This window comes from Marmota flaviventris, chromosome 10 (genome assembly GCF_047511675.1).
Source record: "Marmota flaviventris isolate mMarFla1 chromosome 10, mMarFla1.hap1, whole genome shotgun sequence".
NCBI classification, from domain to species: domain Eukaryota; kingdom Metazoa; phylum Chordata; class Mammalia; order Rodentia; family Sciuridae; genus Marmota; species Marmota flaviventris.
Window position 1 is genome coordinate 37,046,853 of NC_092507.1, and position 19,200 is coordinate 37,066,052.

Genomic DNA, 19,200 nt, shown 5'->3' on the forward strand with positions numbered 1-19,200 from the left:
GAGGAGTGGGCCACGGGGATGCCTGGGAAGAGCACTCCAGGCAGAGGGAGCAGCCAGCATGAAGGTAGGAGTGAGTGAGGTGGGTTCATGGACAGCAAAGAGCCTGCAAGGCTGGAGTATATGTAAAGGAGATAGCCAGAGGGGGAGGGGCTGGGAGCAGGGCAGAAAGTGTGGCACACAGGCCGTTGTGGAGACTCTGAGGAAAATGGAAGGCCCAGATGGTGGGTGTCCTGAGCAGGGAAGTGGCCTCTTCTGCCTAATCCTACTGCATCTTTGATGAATGGATATCTGAGTCCCATGACAGAGGAAGCACAGGAGGACCACAGAGGTACCTGGGGGAATATCTTTACTTCATCCAGGGAACCAGAAAAGGTTTCTCAGAGGAGTTGACCATGGCCAAGGTGGAGGAATTCAGAGGGGTGGAGGGGCCCTGACCAAAGGCACAGAGGTATAAAAGGACAGGCTCCCTTAGGAGAAGAGATATAGGCCTCCAGAACAAGCAAGGTGATTGGGTGGGGAGCTAAGCTGACAAGACCAGCAGAGGACAGATTCTGGAGGGCTTTGAATGCCAGGAAAAGTGTATCTAGGAATTGACCCTGGGAGCAATGAGGAAGATGGTGGAATCTGGGAAGGGACAAACCCATGCTCAGCCCTCTCAGAACCCTATTCACTATGGCCTAATGGTAATCTTTCCTCTAGAACTTAAATGGAGGCAGAATGTCCTGGGCTGGAGTGGAGTTCAAGTTCATTGTTAACCATGGGCTTTCTCTTCCCTGGGCCTTGGTCTCCCTAGATGTTGAACTGAATCTCTCTGAGGACTCCATGGTGTTATAGGCTAAGCTTCAAGGTCCTAGGCCCCACAGCCACACAGACCTGGCACAAATCACTGCTCTTGATAAATTGATAATTCAACAACTATAGGCTGTGTGACCTTGGGCAAGGCTTTTCCGTTTTCTGAGCCTCAGTTTCCCCATCTGTAAAGGGGATGACAGCCCCCGCATATCAAGGTTGGAGAGGAGATGGCCCATGCCTGGTACACAATGGGTGTCTAATAAATGCCAGATGGGTTTCTATGGGCCTGACTCGAGGTCTTTTGAGCTGAAGACATAGGGACCGTGGAGCTAGGGCAGAGGAAGCAGCCTCACCTGGGACGTGTCGTGGTTGAAGATGACGGCGTTGAGGTCCCCGCAGTTGTAGTGCTTGATGAGGTCCTCTGTGGTGTAGGGCACCTGCAGGCTCCCAGCCCGCACGCTCTCGTGCTGCAGCAGGGTCTGGTTCAGGGCAAACAGCACCTGGCCGAGGAAAGAGAGGGGCATCAGGGCTGTGCTGAGGACTGGCTGGCCTCTAGGATGGTCCTCCTCTCTCTGGATTTCAGGGCAACGTGCCTGAAACAGGTGTGTGCACCTAGCACCAGGGGGCTCAGGAGATATTTCCATACCTCCTGCTTCCCGCCCGCTGCTCTGAGCATGGTCAGCCTGCTCATCTCTAGCTCTCTGCTCACACCCGTCCCCTCCTGCTCTAGGTTTCAATATCTTATTTGATGACAGGGCAGGATGAAGACTGTGCTTGCCTGGGTTTGGAATTTTAGGTGAGTTTATCTCTGAATTCCTTTTGTGTTCCTGTCCTTAGAAGTGTTCTAGCACATTTTGTAACTAAGACCATCCAAACAAAGCAAAACAAATACGTCTGTTAAGATGTCAAAACCCAACAGGATGACCACCTTCTTTGGAAGTGTAACTCATCCAGGGGAGGCCCCAGGAACTCGGTCCTCAAAATCTGGTCCACACTCATAGCAGCAGGCATGTTCACAAGAGCTGCTGTCCTCTAGGCCAACATGCCTATCCCTGGGGCCACAGTTATGCCCAGCCAGACCTGCCAGTTATCAGTGTCACTTGGAATGCTATGCAAAAATCAGATACCCAGGTCAGGCCCTCTGGAATCAGAATCTTTGTGTTTTGAACAGTGTCCCTGGGCACTTCCTGAGTAGTCCCACTGCCTGTGGCATCTGTGGATCAGGGCTCTCATGGAACATGAATACTGGGGTGCAAAGGTCCTTGATAGATTGTCTAGTTTGGTGCCATCATTTTAGGCAGGGACACTAAGACCCAGGGAGGGGAGGGCTCTTCCTCACATGGCTGGAGCTGGAGCCAGCATCACTGGACTACGTATCCCACACTCCTTTGATCAATGGGTGGGAGACGCCTGATTATTATTCGGTTATTTAGGAAAGATGAAGAGAAAAACTCATTGCAATTCCCAAGCAAATATCAAGAGGTGATCTCAGATCTCCTGTCCCCACTGCTCTCCAAGCCTCAGGCTGTGTGTTCCGTCCCCATGGCCAGCTCATTCTGTTCTGCACAATGCTTTAGATGACAAGACCCCGGGCTCTTGGCCCACACCCATTCAGGCCCCAGCATCTCTCACTGGGTCTATTGCAATAGCCTCTTCCAGCAGTTCCCTCCCCTCCCAGTCCATCCCATGGTTTTTCTTATTTGTTTTGTTTGTTTTCTTTCTTTCCTTTTCTTTTATTTTTGTTAAAAGCTAAATTCTGATGGCCTCCTTCCTTCTCTTTTTTGCTGAAAGCTTTCCTGCCCTCAGGTTCAAGGGCTAGCTCTTCAGTAGTTTCCAAGGTAGTAATCTGGACCTTTGGCTCCCATCGTCTCTGTGAGTAGTAAACTGAAGGATTAATGGCCCCAGATCTTGACCCCTTCCAATGTCCATGCCCTTCTCCATGGAACTTTGTAGCCCCCTCCCTTTCTGACTCTGGACTCTCTCCGGCCAATGCACGCCAGTAACCGCTACAAATGAAGTACCAAAGCAAAGCACTAGAGTGCTTCTGCTGCTGCTACTGCTCCTGTCCCTCTGTCATCACCCTGAGAGCAGCCCAGGCCAGTACAATGAGGGATGAGAGACACATAGGGCAGAGTGGTCCAGCCAGGCCACCCTAAATCAGCCGAATCCCAGACAGGAGAGCCCAGCAAGATCAGCAGAGCACAGCCTCAACTGACTCAGCCACATGAACAGGAAATGCCATTGTTTCTAGGCATAACTGTGGTGATGATGTTTGATATGCCATGCTTCCTTCCCCCTTGGTGTGGACATCAGATTGCCATTGTGTTTAACTGCCAGATCCTCTCAGTAGGCCACAAACTTCTTGAAGATAGCGATTGCATCTCAAAGCGATTGCATCTCATTCATCTTTGAATCTCAGTGCTCAGCACTGTGCCTAGTAAAGGAAGGATGTCACCCCTTTTTTCTTTAGTATCTTGACACCTCTTATGGTAGTGCAAGGATGCCAGCTAAGGCCTTAAGAACAACCTGGAGGCCTCTATCACTCTACCACATGCTGCAAGTTCTCACCAAGACACATAATCTGAGCAAGAAAAGCTGCTGAAATAGGTACCTGTGGCCTGGCCAAAGTGCTGACACAGGCAGCAGGGCCAGGCCTGTGCTCATGAGATCACCTTCACCGGTCCCCTCCCAGTTTTGCTAATGGCTGGGCAGGAGAGCTGGACGGTGTGAGAAGCAGCAGCCCAGGCTGCTCCCCCTAATGAGCTGGCTGGAGATGAGGTCAGACTCCCCTACCTCCAGGCCCTCTTCAGGTCCCTAGGCTCGGGCTGCCACCACTGAAATCTGATCTGCAGCCATCTGGTACAGGGTGTCGATGGCAGCATGGTGGCTGGGGATAGATTACAGGAGGCAGTGGCCTTGTTACTGTGGACATTGCTAAGGCAACAGGCACTTCCTCCCACAGGTCACATGCCTTGGATGAAAGTGTCCGTGTCGAGCTGATCCGCTCCCCTCCTCTGAGGGCCTGGGACACACAGACTTCCTGTGACCACACCCAGCCGCTGCACACACCTGCCTGCTGCTGCTCAGAACAGCCCAGCCAAGGCGCCACCTGACCTGCGGTGAGGTCATCGGCCTAGGCGCCAGAAGACCCGGCTGGAGGGGAAATGGCTCCCTTGGCCCCTGCTTGTCTCACGGAGTCCCTTCTGTAATCATGTATGTGGCCCTCATGCAGCTGGGAGGTGTTCTAGTGGATTAAGTGTATTACAATCTGCAGGGTGTTAAGAACAGCCCTGGCACGGAGTAAGTGCTGAATATGTGTTTGTTAAATAAAACTTAGAAGAAAATAGTTCAACTCAAGCCTTCCCAGCTTGGAGCTGGGAGGGTCCCAAGAGGTCATCTGGTCCAGAGGGTTTTCAAACCTTTTTTAGCCATGGAATCCTTTTTTTGTTGTTTTCCAAAATGAACCTTCCTTGGAACTCCAAATGTAGAGTAGATAAAAATGGAAACTTTGATGGCTGATGTAAGAGAGGCAGAGCAGAGCCTGAAGTCCTGCCAGCTCAATGCCCCCACAAAGCAGGGACTCCCCCAGGTACCTGGAAGTCAAGTTTGAGAATCTTATCCTATGCCCTCATCATTTAAAAGAGGAGAGGAGACAGCGTCCTGGAAGAGGTAGGATGGGGCTTTCTCAAGGTCACAAGTGAGCTGGGGCCCAGTGGGCTCAACCCTGTGCACCCTGACTCCTAACCTAGGACTCTTTGTAGTGCCCTGGACCATGTGACTGAGGCAGGAGTTCCAGACGTCCACTGGCACAGTTTCTGTCCAGCAATACTCATTTCTTTCTGAATCCTTGTGAAATAACCAGTAATATTTGTTATTGCTGGGTTAGAAATGGAAAAGCCAAGGCTGGGGGATTTAAGATGTGTCCCTATGGTATCGCAGTTGGAGGGCGGGGGAGCTTTGACATCCCCAACTCTGCCACCTTGGTGGGATTTGGTGCCTCTCACAGATTCCTGTCCACAGACTCTTGCAGTGGCACATGTCCCACTGAATTATCCCTTTTCCTGCCTGTCTGTTGACTCTGAATCTCCAGGTCACCCATGGCAAACACTGAGGGGACACCAGAAGAATGCTGCTCCTGGGGCATTGCTCCTCCCACTCTGCTTTTATGATTTATAAAGAAATCTTCATCCATTCATTACTAGGATTCCCTAGGTTTATTGATCACTTACTACAAGTGAGGAACTTCCTAAGCTAACTAATTATTTAATCTTTACAGGAACTCAGAGGTAAGAATTTAAAAATAAAAATAAAAAGAACTGCAGCAAAGAGATGTTAAGCACTTTGCCAAGGAGACAGATTTGGAGAGAGGTGAGGCGGGTGTTCAGGTCAGCCTGGAACCTGTCCTCTTAGTTAACCACTGCCCACTGGGGCCTCTCTCTGCTGATTTGGGGTCGGGTGCTGGTGCAGGAAGCCATCAGGAATGGTGTCCCTATTGACAGATGGGAAATGAAAGAAGCAGATGGGAGTGACAGGTCCAAGGACACACAGTTGTAGAGGAAAACTGGGTTTCAAATTACACTTCTCTGTTTCCACACCAGGTTCCCACAACCAGGACTTCAAAGCACCAAGTCTTCCTCCATGAGCACTCTTGGTGCTTCTAACAGAGAGAAGCTGCACTTATTCATTCCTTCAACAAACATTGGCTTTCAGCTCCTTCCATTTGGAATCTGAGTTTGGGGGACAAAGTGGGCTGGGTCTCTGACCACATGGAGCTCTTTTTGAGGGCAGACAGGCCTCTGGCAATCATGGTAAGGGTGATACAGGTACAAGCTTTAGGATGAAGTGCCAGCCTAACTTCTGCCTCCTTCCCAGTCACCCTGAATTCCTCAGCCTGGCGCTGCTCAGATTTGCAAGCTTCCATACTTTCTGCTCTTGGCCACCTTAGAATAACAAACCTTCCTCACCCAGAGCCTCGGTGGCCCACTTGAGGATAATGTTTATGATAAGGTTTTGACATGGAATAACAAACACTGGGCCAGAGCTGCCTCACTCCCACTGGAAGGCTGTGCGGAGGCCCAGCCACCAAGATCCCTGGCCTCCAAGAGCCCTGGTTCATCCCCACAGCCCCCTCCCTTGCCAGGGCTCGCTGGGTTTAAGGTGGCCCACGGCATTTGCTGTGTAGGCCTGGAATTTAAATATGTCTTCAAGTGCGGGCCTCGGAAAGAGTGCGGCAGGCGCCAGGAGGGTGGGACAGGTTTATTCTTCCAGAGTCGTCCTGTAAACAGTTCTGGGTGATCTGGAATGGTGGGCCCAAGGCCTATGCTGACTTGATGGCCCAGCAATGTTATCTGAGAAGAAAGTGGCAGGACTTACTTTGTTAGGAAGGAGGTTTGGACCCTGGGCCCTGGGAAAGACCTGGCTCTCAGGCTAGGGGTCTCAGGTGGGCTGAGAACACTGCTAACCCTTGCTGGGGCACCGGAGGATCCCAGAACAAGCCCCCAGCCCCTCAGCCACACTCACTAAGCAGCTCTCCTGAGCCAGGCAGATTTAGGTGCCTGGGAGTTAGCCAGCGACAAAGTTGACAGAAAGGCCTGCTCTCCCAGAGCTTCCCTGCTGGACACAGGGCTGGTGAACAGAATAAGAACCATTACCAGTAACATCTTAAAATACAGCCTGTTAGAGACACAGAGATGACTACCCTGAGCAGAGGATTAAGGTGGCCTCCTGGATCTCATGCCTCTGGGTCCATAGACCAGGAGGAGAGTGATGGAGCTGGCTGGGGTGTGGATCCTGAACCCCAAGGAGCACAGGTCCTCTCCTCCATGTGGAGCAAAGCAGAGTATCTGAAATACAGGTGAGCTTCAGGCCGTCAGCACCACCATGCCCTGCAATTAGATTCAATACCCCAGTCCTGGCCCAGACCTTCCAGGAAGGGAGCTTCAGAACAAAGGGGGTAGGGAGTGTATAAGTAGTTGAAGACGAAGGTGGCTGTGAACATTAGCTATTGCCATGGGTGATCAGGTCCAGAAACGGGGACTGTAACTCTCATGAGGATCCGTCCTTAATTTGTTATGAATATATTTGTGTACATGTGTGAGTGTAAGCACAGTGTAGACCTGAACATACCTGGACAGCAAAGCCTACTACACACCTAGGTGAATGGTAAAGCCTATTACACCCAGGCTATGAAGCTGTATAGCATTACTGTAGTGAATCTGTGGGCAATTGCAACACAATGTAAGTATTTGTTATCTGAGCATAGGAAAGGTATGGTGAAAACGGGAAATTTGATTCCATTATAATCTTTTTGTTTTTTTCCTTATACTGAGAATTGAACCCAGGGCCTCATACCTGCCAGGCATCCATTGCAATCTTATGAGGCCATGCTCATATTTGCAGTCCACAGTTGACCAGAAGGTCATCATGTGTGTATTGTGTGTGTATACCACTCTCAAATATCTTTGCTTTCTTCCCTTCCCTCTTATCCCCTTATCGTGAACATACATATTGAATTTATGCCACAATGTTTCCGTAATGTTAACTTTACATCATATGTATTGTCAGAGTATTTAATTTATGGGATATCAAGGAGAAGGATAAATGTGTGCCAGTATTTTGTACCCTCTTCTGGGGAGGGGTTGTGCATTTTTGGTTGTACACATACAAAACAGCCACGTCCTGTGAGGCAGAAGTGCAAACTTGTTATTTAAGATTAGGTATGGTTCAAGGAGACCTGGATGGGTACCAAGTTCACGAGGGGGCAGATGTGATGGTTCCTTTTATGTTTCAGCTTGGCTGAGTCATAGTCCCAGATTTTCTTCCATCAATTTTCTGGATGTTTCCATGCAAGTATTTTTTTAGATGAGACTGACATATAAATCAGTAGACTTTGAGGAGAGCAGATTATTCTCCATAATGTAGGTGGGACTCAGCCAATCACTTGATGGTCTTAGAAGAAAAAGTATGACCTCCTTCAAAGAAGCTTTGTAGCCTGGGCGTAATAGGCTTTACCATTTACCTAGGTGTGTAGTAGGCCATGCCGTCCAGGTCTGTGCAGGTCTACACTGTGCTGGAGGCACACTGATGAAATCCCTTATTTCTCAGAACATGTTCTTTAAGTGATACATGATGATGGTACATACAGTCGCACAGAGAGGTACGTGCATATGCACATCCCACTGGTTTCATTTATTAGGAGAATTAATATAGAAGGTGTCATTGAAATAAAATCAAGCAGGAAAGGGGGCAGGGACTGGTGAGAGAAGGGGGACCAACAGGTGTAAAGATCTTGGGCTAATGTGAGGAGAAGCAGAGGCTACAGTAGCTGGAGCTGAGTACACAGGTCGAGTGATGGGGATGAGGTTAGAAGTGACCACCAGACTACACAGGCCACTGCAGAGACATTGAGAAACCATCTCCCACCACAATCCTAGATAAGGACTGTTATCCCTATACAACAAGCCAGGAAATGGAGGCCTTTGAGGGTGGTGAAGCCACTTGCTAAAGGTCTCACCCTGAAGAACTAGAACTGGGAATCAAAGCCAGGGGCAGCTGGCAGGTCCTGGGCTCCCTCTGCTCTCTCTGAGTCCAACCTGCCAAGCCTCTCTACACTACCACTGGTGGGAAGGACAGGCAGGAACAGACATGTAGGGGCCTGTCTGTGAGGCCCAGGTCTTGAATGGTCAGACGGGAAGCGGGGCAGGGTGTTAGAGCCTGGGGTACTGCCTGAGCTGACACACGAGGAGGGCAAAGAGGGCACCCTTGCCAAGCCCCACCTGGTGCGTGGCCTCGCTGTTGTTTTTACTCTGTCCCAGATCCAGGACTTCCTGTATGGTCCTCTCTGCCTGGAGCCGTCCCTCTCCCCACCAGCCTGCACTCCCCTTGGATTAGAGGTCTTCCCAGAGCCCTGGACTGGGATCCCAAGTGCCTGACCCTTGCCAGGTTACAGTACCCCCATCTTGGTACTGTTTCTTGCTGCCTTGCGTGCTCCGAAGTCAGGCACATCATCAGCCTTGGTCTTGACCATTCCCTCGGAGGGGACACAGTGCCAGACACAAACAAAATGATGCTGGAAAGACACTTGTAGGACCAGTGCATAAGTAAACAAATGACTGAAAAGCTGGGTGAGTCACCCACTCCAGGACCCTCCCAGACCCTCCCAGACCCTCACCTGAGCAGTTCCCCATCAGGACTGAGTGTGTCTCATGGCACAGAGCTGAGCAGAGCTCAGCCCTGAACTCTGGGCCAGACTAATCTGTCAGCACCCTGGGTAGGGGGTAGAGGGCAGTTCCGCCTCACAGGAAGCCTTCTCTGGCTTGGGGGACACTTACTGGGGCTGTGGCTACAATTTATTTATTTATTCTCCGTGCCCCATTGACAGCACCAAAGCAATGCCGACTGCTCCCGGCTTCCTGCTCAGAGTCCTGAGACTTCCAGGCTTCCGGCATAGACTCCTATCTCTGTACACTAGGCTACTGAGCAGCAGGCATCCAAATAAACACAAAGTTTCCTGGACTCAGGGCCTGCCTCTAGGTGGGACGGGGACCAGACATGTAGCCCACAACTGACTCTTCACTATGAAGCCCTGGGTAAGTCATTTCCCTTCCTGGGGCCTTGATTCACCTACTTTCAAAGGACCCATTTACACATTCATTGAGTAAATATTTATTGAGCACTAAGCTATCAGGTGCTGTTATGGGAACTAGAGCTACAGCAGAAAAGACAACACATCAAGATCCCTGCCCTTAGGGAGACTTCATCTCATTAGGAGAGAACTGACAATCAGCACAACAACCAAACTAGTAGGTTAGAGAAGGATGGTTGCTAAGGAGGAAATGAGGCTGGGGAGAGAGTAGGGGTGGGACAGATGTGTGTGTGTGTGTGTGTGTGTGTGTGTGTGTGTGTTGGGAGTTGACATTTTACATTAGATGTCCAGGTAAGGCCTCCATGAGGAAAGGCCTGTGGAGACCTGAGAGAAGAGCAGCTGGGCAGAGGGAACTGTGGGTTCAAAGGCCCTGAAGCAGAACAGGCCTGATGGGTCTGAAGATTAGGAAATGCAAGGAGCGAATGGAGGGCGCCGAGGGATGGGAATAGTCACAAAGGTGCAGGCAGAGAAGCAGCAGCAGCAGCAGGAGGCTCTACAGCAGGAGGCTCCTAAACCTTTAGGGGAAGAGGAGAGAGCAGGGACCCGAGAGCAGCCAGAACCAAGGCTGCTATGAGGCCCAGGCCTGGCTCGCAGTGCTCACCCGCTCACCCAGGAGGGGAGCAGGGCGTGGGTGGGCACAAGACATATCCCAACTTTCTTTCCCTCCTGCCCACTGGTCTGCCAGTGCCTTCCTGTGAACTCTGGATAAGGGGGAGCCCAGTGATGTTGGCTCAGCCCAGGGCAGGAGGCCAGTGTGGGGGGGTGGCTCCACAGAGGCAAGCACTGAAGTCCCAGCACAAGGCCTGGCGGTTATGGTGAGGCGGGTGGTGGGGGTGGGTGTGTAGGACCCCAGGGCTTCCCCTGTCAGATGGGAAGTGATGGGAGTGTAAGCTGAGGCGTGCTGGAATCCAGGGGGCAGGGGCGAAGCTGGGAGACTGTCTCCCTCCCCCCAACATTCCCAGCTACCAGCCACTACCAAAGAGCCACTGCCTTAGCTTTCAGCACAGACACCCTCTGCGCCGTGGAATCCACCAGGGGGACACAGTGGAGCTGGCCACATCCTTCTCCAGCCTGTGGTGGGGCTGGGAGGCCCGGTGCTTTCCTGGGCGGCATCGGGAGGACTGACTCACGGAGCTTTCTTTCCTTTTCTCTGGATGCCTGGTTGCTCCATCCAGAGACCACCCTTAAAGATTCCAGTGTTCCTCTCTGTCCTTCAAGTCTTGCCAGGAAATGCTCATAAATCCAGAGCCACCCACATGATGAGAGTAGCATTCTGCTGGGCAGAGAGGCTGATGGCTGGGGCTGTCCTGGAGGCCAGGGGTCTCCAGGAAAGGAGTGCACACCAAGACTGCCCTACTGGAGAAGAAGGGGTCCCCAGGTTTTCAACTTTCAGCACAGATAGGTCCAAGGGAGACCTGAGACCTAGATGAGCTTGGGGACCTTCTCTGGGACAAGGTCCTTTTGAGAAATGAGATGTGGGAGAGCCTCTCAGCTCTGGAAGTCTTGCCCCTCTTAGGGCTTAAATGGTCTATGGTTCTAGGCACTTTGTACATGGAGACTTGATAATTATTTTTATGGCGGCCCTGTGAGGTGGGTAATATTTGCCCCATTTTCCAGGAAAGGAGTCCAAGGCTCAGGGAAGTAAGCGACATCCCACACTTCCCCATGGTTGGGCTTCTTGCCCGGGGCCATGGCTCTGCCCACCTAACCATCATGCTCTCCTTGCTTCTGTTCCTGCTGTTCTCCAGTAACCACCCCTGACCTCTTAAACTGAATACACTCTGCACACAGGGAAAAGGGTACAACATGTATTGGAAAGTCCCAGAGAGGCATCTAGACCAACCTATTCTCAGTTATAAAGCTTGGAGCAAATTCAAGGAGGAGAGGAAAAGAACAGGTAATTATAATGAGAAGCGATAGGCTGGCAATAGAAGCAAAACAGGGCTTGGAGGCCTCTGGTGGGTAAGTGGGGGTTCTGATCCAGCCTAGGCATTGTTGAAAAAATAGAGGCTTCAAGCTAAACTGAGGCAGATTAATGAGGTGTAGAGGGGTGTTCATGGGAGAGGGGTGCAGATGTGCAAGGTGTGTTTAAGGATGCGTCTTAGGTCAGGCCTGGAGGGGATCATAGTGAAGGGTTTTCAGCCTCATAAGTCTCGACCTACCCAGCACACACAGCCCTTCTCTACCTGCTCTTCAGATGACGCATAAATCACCTGTGGGAGCTGAAATAGATGGGGAAACAGAGATGATCTGATTGAGACCTAGGAAGGGACTGGTCTACATGGGAGGCCATCTGTCAATAGTAGCCACGACATCATCATCATTATTGTTATTAAACTGCTGCTTCCATTGGCTTGAAACATGCTATTTTTATTTTTCCTGCATTGCTGACACAGCTGCCTAGACTTCAAAAGGCAAGTCTCCATTTTCATGTGCAAAATCAGTATGAAATTCCTAGAGGGCCTGCCTAATTCCTCTGGTCTGACCACACAGCAATTACCAATTTGCAGAGGGGAGGAGGGGGTGTGGGAGGAGGGTCCTCTGCTATGCCTTGGTCCTGGGCAGAGGCCAAGCAAGACCTGATTGGCGTGGGCACCTTCGGATGGCCGAGGGTGAGAGGAGGTGACTTTGTGAGCACTAAGTATTGCTGAGACGAATGGTAATATACCTCTGCATTTGTTTGCTAAGCCACAATGACCAAGTACTCCAGGGACAAATGACAGCAGAAAGGGCAGGAATCTGACCCAGCTCCAAACCTGACACTGCTATACATAAGCTGTATGATGTTCTTGCTCTGGCTTTTTCAGTGATGTGCTGTGGGAACATGAGAAGGGCCTTGCTCCTCCCTGGACCTCAGCTTACTCATATGTCAAGTGGGGAGAATAGTATTTGTCCTGCCTGCTTGAGATTAACATTCTGCAAACCTCATAAAGCATTTATCATCCCTCCTTGGGATGAACACACACACACACCAAACACAAACACACACATACCACACCCCCGCCCCACACACATATATACATATACACACTTCTGTTTCCTAAGTGTTCTGTGGTTTCTGGAAGGCTCTGCTGCACATGTTCCAAAGAGGGGCCAGAGTTCAGCATGTGTAGACTGGATATGTAGTCAATCCTCAGTTTTCAGGCCCTGTGCTGGTTCTGGGGACAGGCACCAAATCAGTACCTCTTCTATCCTTGAGGACTCGGGTCAGGTGTGGGGCAGAGCAAGGGAGGGGGGTCTTCAGGGAAGACTTGCTGCAAAGGTGCAGCTCTTTGTTAAAGGCTGGGACCAAGGGGAAGGACAAGGTGCTATTGGAGCTCAGCAGAATTAAGAGGGACCACAAATAGGACTTCCAAGGGAGATAACTCCAGGGATGCCTTGTGGGAGCATACATTTGCCACGCAGAAGATAAAAGGAATTGCAGGAAGGAGGGGAGACTGGGTGAAACTGGCAAGTTCACGGGCATGGCAATGATTTCCCCCTGACTGGAGTGCAGCACATGGGCTGGAACTGGTGCAGGGGCAGTGGCAGATCCAGGGCTCAGATTTTATCTGCTGGACAATGGGAAGCCACTGAAGTTATCACACAGGGAATGACCAGCTGGGCTTTGGACTTCGAAGCTGCCCTCTGGCTGCTGTGTGGAAAAGGATTAAAAGGGCCAGGAGAGGTGAGGAAGCCCTGCCCTGGCCAGCCTCGGGGGATGTGTGAGCAACTTAGGGGCAGGAAGGATCCGAATCTTTCCTGGCTTGGATGTTTTCCACGTCCCAACTCTGGGAACTGAGGCTCTCCCACTGCCCATCACTGCCCCTTGCTCCTTCCCCAGTGTTCGAGGATGAGTCTCACTTTCTCCTCCTCCTCTTCAGAAATCCTTGGGCCCTCTCAGGGGAGCGGATGAACAAAGAAGGAGAACCAGGGAGGCAGGAAGGAGAGAAGGCTCATGGCACAGTCGGAGACCCCATGTGCTGCCAGACCGGGGAGCAGACACACTCACTAGGGTGTATCAAAGGAGACAGCTGCGTGGAACTTGGCCTTACAGAAAAAACTAGAGTGCAGTTCCAACTTCTATTTTTTGCCTGTTTGAAGCCACAGGAGACACTTCCTGGCAGATGGGAGCATTGGAGACTGGCACTACCAAGAAATTCTCAGGGGAAGGCAGGTCCTCAGATCCTACATGGGGTTCCTCACGGTGCAGAGAGGACATTGAGTCTGAGAGAGGAAAGGAAGGTGTCCAAGGCCACACAGCAAGCCAGCAGATGCAGACTAAGGCAGCAGTGAGGTATCTGTCTGCTCCACTTGGTCAGCTAGTGTCTCCTGTGCCTTGGCCCCCTCCTTCCCCCTACCACAGAAAGGGGAAATGTTTTTAGACCCAAGGCAAAAGAATGTGAAACTGAAATCTGAGCCTTAGTCTTGGGAAAAGAACACAGAGGAGTCGACACATTTTGGATGAAGGAAGATCTGCTTACACTGCAAATGGGAATCCTCGGTGCTATCCAAGGCTGCCTTGCTGTGCAGGTCCGCCCTGAGAGGGCAGGATGAGTGCAAGGCCAAGGACCCCTGAAGCTGCTGGTTAAAGGATCCAATCTGCTTCCAGGACCCTCCATGGTTAGAGGGGAGGGCTGCCCCAGCCTCTTGGCTTCCTACGCAGATCTTCTCGTGAGGCCTTGGGTGCACGTTGGCCTTCCACTGCCCTGTCTGAGCCTGCCACTGAGACCTGGCATCCTTACTGGCCCCAACCTGTCCATAGCATCCCCCTTGCTCTACCTGGAACCTCCCCGTTCCCCAGCTCCAGCCTGCGTGTGTCTTCCCTTTCCCTGGGCTCCTGTGACAGGGAAGCACAGCCACAGAACAGAGCTTCTATCCGTCCAGGGATATCCAGGACTCTAAGTGACTGAGGGCTGAGCAGGAACATGTGTGTACATAACGCGTGCAAGAGACACAGAGATAGGTTCAGGACAGGAACGCAGACTGTGCTGTGTGTCCCTGCAGCCACAGAAGGGCCTAACCACAACTCACATTCACATGTGTGGCTAACCTGTGCTTATGCCCGCCAGATCCTCTGTAAGGCTCTGGGAGGGACCAGGGTTAATGCCACCCAGTTTCCTGCTTCCCAACACCAACGAGCCCCATGGATCACTCTCCACTGGCTGGCCAGGCCCTGTGATCTGGCCCCTGCTGGGTCTGTGTCTACAACTTCACCTCGCTCCCCCCTCTCCCTTTTGCTTGTATTTTTCTTTGCTGCTAGAAGCACTGTACACCTGACCTCAGGCCCTGAGGCTGCATCTCAGATCCTGATTAGCCCTGAGCTGGCGTAGGGCCCACCAGTTCTGTGCTGAACAGAGAAGGAGGATGCTATGTGGGTTCAATCTTTAAAAATCATAAGTAAAACCATGACACTCCCCAGCTTATATCCTTCATGGCTCTCCTCTGCTCCAGGAATAACAATGAACTTCTTCTACATGGCTCCCAGCATCCCCTGCCTCTCTCCTTGGACTCATCCTGCTCCTGTTCTCCCTACTCTGCATTTTTTATTACCTTCACATGCTGCTTTACATTTTTTTTTTACGTGCTATTTTTCTCCTGCCTCAGGGTCTCTGCACACACTAGTCCTCCTGCCAGCTATGCCTCTCCCAGCCTCTCCTCCCATCTCACCTCCTGGAAACTCCTTCTGTGGCCCCCAGATCAGCTCAGGTGAATCCTTCAAGGCTCTCCTTTATCCTGTCTTCTTCATTTCAAGTAATCATAAGTTTATCTTCATACATGCATGTAGTTAATATTTGTTTAATGTCTGCTCATTTTAGTAAGAACATTAACTACCACGGATCATGGTTCTATGCCAGGCACTATGAACAGTTCATCACAAGTATTGTTTCATTTAAGCCTTGACAACACTGTGAGGTAGTTCCCATTTAATCCCCATTTTTACCAATGAGGCAAAGGCGGCACAGCCAGAGTGGTGAAATGAATGGCCTGAGGTCACCCAGCAGGTAAGTGGTGGGTGCCTGAAGACATACTGGTAATTTTAGTCATGTACCAATCTCTCACCACCTTCTGTGCAGATATGACAAGGGTGGGGACCGTGTCTACTTTACTCATGGTATCTGGTGCAGGGCCTGCCACTTGCAGCCACTCACCAGAAGGAAGAAAGGAATGGAGGAAGGAAATATGGGAAGGAGGGTAGGAGAGGATTGCATGCCCAGTAGACACCCTTGAGCAGCCAGCCCTAGTGGAGCACCTCTGGAGGCCATGTCCTACCTATCCCCTGGGTCAAATCTAATGAATATGCTTTTGTATAAGAGGGTGGCAGGGGTGTATTGGGAGCCCAGATGTGGAGGAGAGCCGGGCAAAGCCCAGACATGGATCAGAACCTCAGGGTTACAGGGGTCTCTGAAATGGAGCTGTTCCCACTGGATTCTCAGTTGTGAGACTTCTTGTCCCCACCTCCTCGCTCCTGGCATATTTCATACACATCTAGATGCAGGGACAGGGGTTGACTGTACAGTGAGATCCCTGAAGGAGCCCACCTCCTCCACCTGCTTCTGAGACTGCATCTGCTGTGCTGAGCTGAGGGCCGACCCCTGGCCCTTGGCTGCCTCCCTCGGGGTGCCAGGAGCACCCAGGCCCTGCAGCCTCAGCCACCTTGGGGACTGAGCAGGCCTGGGAGGTCAGCAAGCCAGCGAGGCTTCCACCCCAGCTCCTCGGCCCCCCTTTGAAGGGGATCAGGTTCCCCCACAAACATAATTTAACGAAAATATGAGAGAGAAAAGGTCTTTGTTCTCCCATTTACAGCGTCAGAAAATATGTAACAAATTAGCCGTTTATGAGGTAAGAGAACCGCGCTGTGCGGCAGCACAAGGGGCCTTTCAGGGCGGCGCGTGGGGTGGTGGCCGGGGCCAGCCTCGGCCGCATGGCAGGACAGGCCAGGGAGGCTGGCCTCACCCTGGTGGGGGCTCTGGGGAAACCTGCGAAGGGAAACATGGCGCCAGCCAGCCGCAGACCAAGACGGCTCCAGGAAGAGCGGCCAGGCCAGTGGAGCGGGCGGCTGCCGGCTTCCCAGCCCGCCTCCAGCCCTCACTCCCAGCAGCCTGGACTCTTCTCTCCAACCCCAGGGCTGTCCACAACCTTCTCTAGGGGCTGCCCCCAGCTCTCAGGGGCTTCCCTGCGGGCTGCTCTGAACCTTAGCATCCAGGACACGGTTCTTCATATTGCATGGGATTTTTCTCTCATGTATCTTTGATTTTCTTCCAGGGTTTGATTAAAAATTGCAGTGGAGGAGGCTCAGTGGCAGAGCGCTTGCCTAGCATGTGTGAGGCACAGGGTTCGAATCTCAGCACCTCATATAAATAAATAAAAAGGTCCATTGACAACTAAAAAAAAAAAACATTTAAAAAATTGCAGTGGAAGCATCAAATGGTCTTTAAGGTCAGGAGGAGGGGTGGCTGGCTCGGCAGGAAGTGTCCTGGTCATCACTGGTTTCTTCTGTGTGTCCAGAATCACAAGGTGGCAGGATGGTGGGATGAAAGACACCCCTTGGGTCATCCAGTTGGATGTTCAGTTGGGATTTAACATCCTCGGACTTGACCTGCTGGGGTTCTAATGCCTCTGACGCTATGAGGGTACACAGTTTGTCACTCACAGTCCTTGACTTTGGCATCGCCTTCTTTGGAGTTCAATTTCACGGTTACATCATGTTTCTAGGGCCTGCATTTTCTGTTCTAGATGCTGTGACAGGGCTAGGTGCATGGATGAGATTCTCCCCCCTGCCAGCCATGGGGATGGGGCTGAATTTCCCCTCCAGTTGCTGCAGGGGCAGGAGGCTCACAAGGACATTTCTAGGCCTTTGGAGAGGCCTGTGAGATCATGGGCCTGTGCCAATCTAGTATAAGAAATCTCTGCGAAAAGTGGGGTGCTGGGCTTCTGCATGAATATCCTGAGTGTTTGGTCTGCAGTCACAAACACATCACTTTCCTGGATCTGATTTTATTTATTTTGATTGGATCTTAACAGTTCTTTACAAGGCTGAAACTGAAGACGCCTGGGGTCCCCGGGAGACTTGCTAAAAACTTCAACTGCACCCAGTTTAGCAGAGCAACTTGAAAGTTAATCAGTGGTGAGGGACAATTTGCCTCATTATTTCCAGCCCTGGAATTTGGCGGCAGATGGAATTCTAGGCCTGGTGTGTGGACACGGTGCTCTGTGGATGAACACAGCAGGGTCTGTCGCCCCTTGGTTTGTCCATGAAGGGTCTGATGCTGGCTGGTTGATATTCCTTCTGTGGGCAGGTGGTGCCAGGAAGAATTTCCCACTTGGGGGGACAAGGGCTCCTGCCCCCATCTCAGGTTCAAGGCCACTGCTTGAGAACAATGTGGACCAAACCTTTAGATACAGGATTCTGAGTGGCTATGCAGGCTTAGCCCTGCTCTAGGACTCAGGGACATGGTTACTGTCCTCCAGGATGCAGACCAGACACCAGGATACATTCTTATAGGAGAGAATTTGTGTGGTTGGTAACTTCTCCATGAAGCTACAGCAGAGAAATCTGCCCTACTTGCCAAACTCACCTTCTCAATGCTGAGGGACAATCTGACTATTTCTAATCCTGGAATTTGATGGCAGATGGAATTCTGGTCCTGGTGAGGACATGGTGCCCGTAATGAACAGTTGGACGTCTGATGTGAAATGGTACTCCCCCCACCCCAGGCACTCCCATCTCCAGGTACTCGGCCTTTCTTTCTCCACAGCACTAATCACTTTCCCACACTATGTTAGTGACTGGTTTATCATATTTATTGTTGATCCCATCCTCTGTCTTAGAAGGTAAGACCTTGCATGAGGGAGAAGGGCAGGGATATTTTTGTTCACTAATATCTCCAGCCCTAGCACATAAAATGTGATCAATAAGTGTCTTATGAACAATTGAATGAACTTATGGCATTTTATCACCAATTGCCATCCCCAGATTCTCCTAGGCAAGTCCATTCCCTCCATGCTTCTAGCAGCAGGGGGCTCATGCCACAAAGTCCAGCTGCCTACTTTACAAAGCTCAGAGAGGGCCAGGGAGGTGTCCAGGTTCATGCAGTGTGGGAGCATACTTTTAGACAGATCTTGGGATATGCCTGGGGAACTGTCTGCTCCCTGGTTGGTCAGTGAGAATTTGGCCCACCCTAGGCTCAGCTGAGTACCAGGAAAGAAAGCCCAAAGGGGAGGTGGATGAAGCTCTCAGGCTAGTGGCAGGGTGGTGGGTCCTGCACCCTGGCTGCTGGGTTTCCCTGTTCCAATCTTCCCTGCCTCTCCAGCCAGCCTGGCCTCATTGCTCCCCATACCCTGAGTCCTCTGAATCATGTGCCATTGTATCCTGTTAGTCTCAAACCTCCTCACCCCTCAGCAGGAAGGAAAAACAATGTTAAGTTCACAGATACCATTTCGTAAATACCGAGAAAATACACACACACACACACACACACACACAGACCCACAATCTTATTTAATCATACCAAATACTGTAAAGAAATTATTTTAGTTTTAGAGATAATAAAACTAAGGCACAGAGAGGTTGAACAAATCGCCAAGGTCACACAGGTAGTGGCAAGGAGTTCTGACCTCAGTTCTTTCCTTCCTCCTGGATCTTTGGACACTCCCTGTCCTTATCTCCTCAGGGCATGTGTGTGGAAAGGGTGCCTTAGCCTGGTGTTTGTTCCCCTCCTCATTGTTCCTTTCTGGTAGAAAGCCTCCCTGATGCTCAGTCACACAGGTTCTTAGCTCTGGGC

The 19,200-nt window shown here is 51.2% G+C and overlaps 1 protein-coding gene across 1 annotated transcript in view; it reads right to left on the bottom strand.

The window, feature by feature from the left end:
* The window catches only part of Trabd2b (TraB domain containing 2B), a 212,254-nt gene that overhangs the window by 31,869 nt on the left and 161,185 nt on the right, over nt 1–19,200 (bottom strand). The window contains exon 3 of the mRNA XM_027937730.1: nt 1,146–1,292. Within this exon, the coding sequence (XP_027793531.1) occupies nt 1,146–1,292 (147 nt within the window). The remainder of the gene's footprint in view (nt 1–1,145; nt 1,293–19,200) is intronic.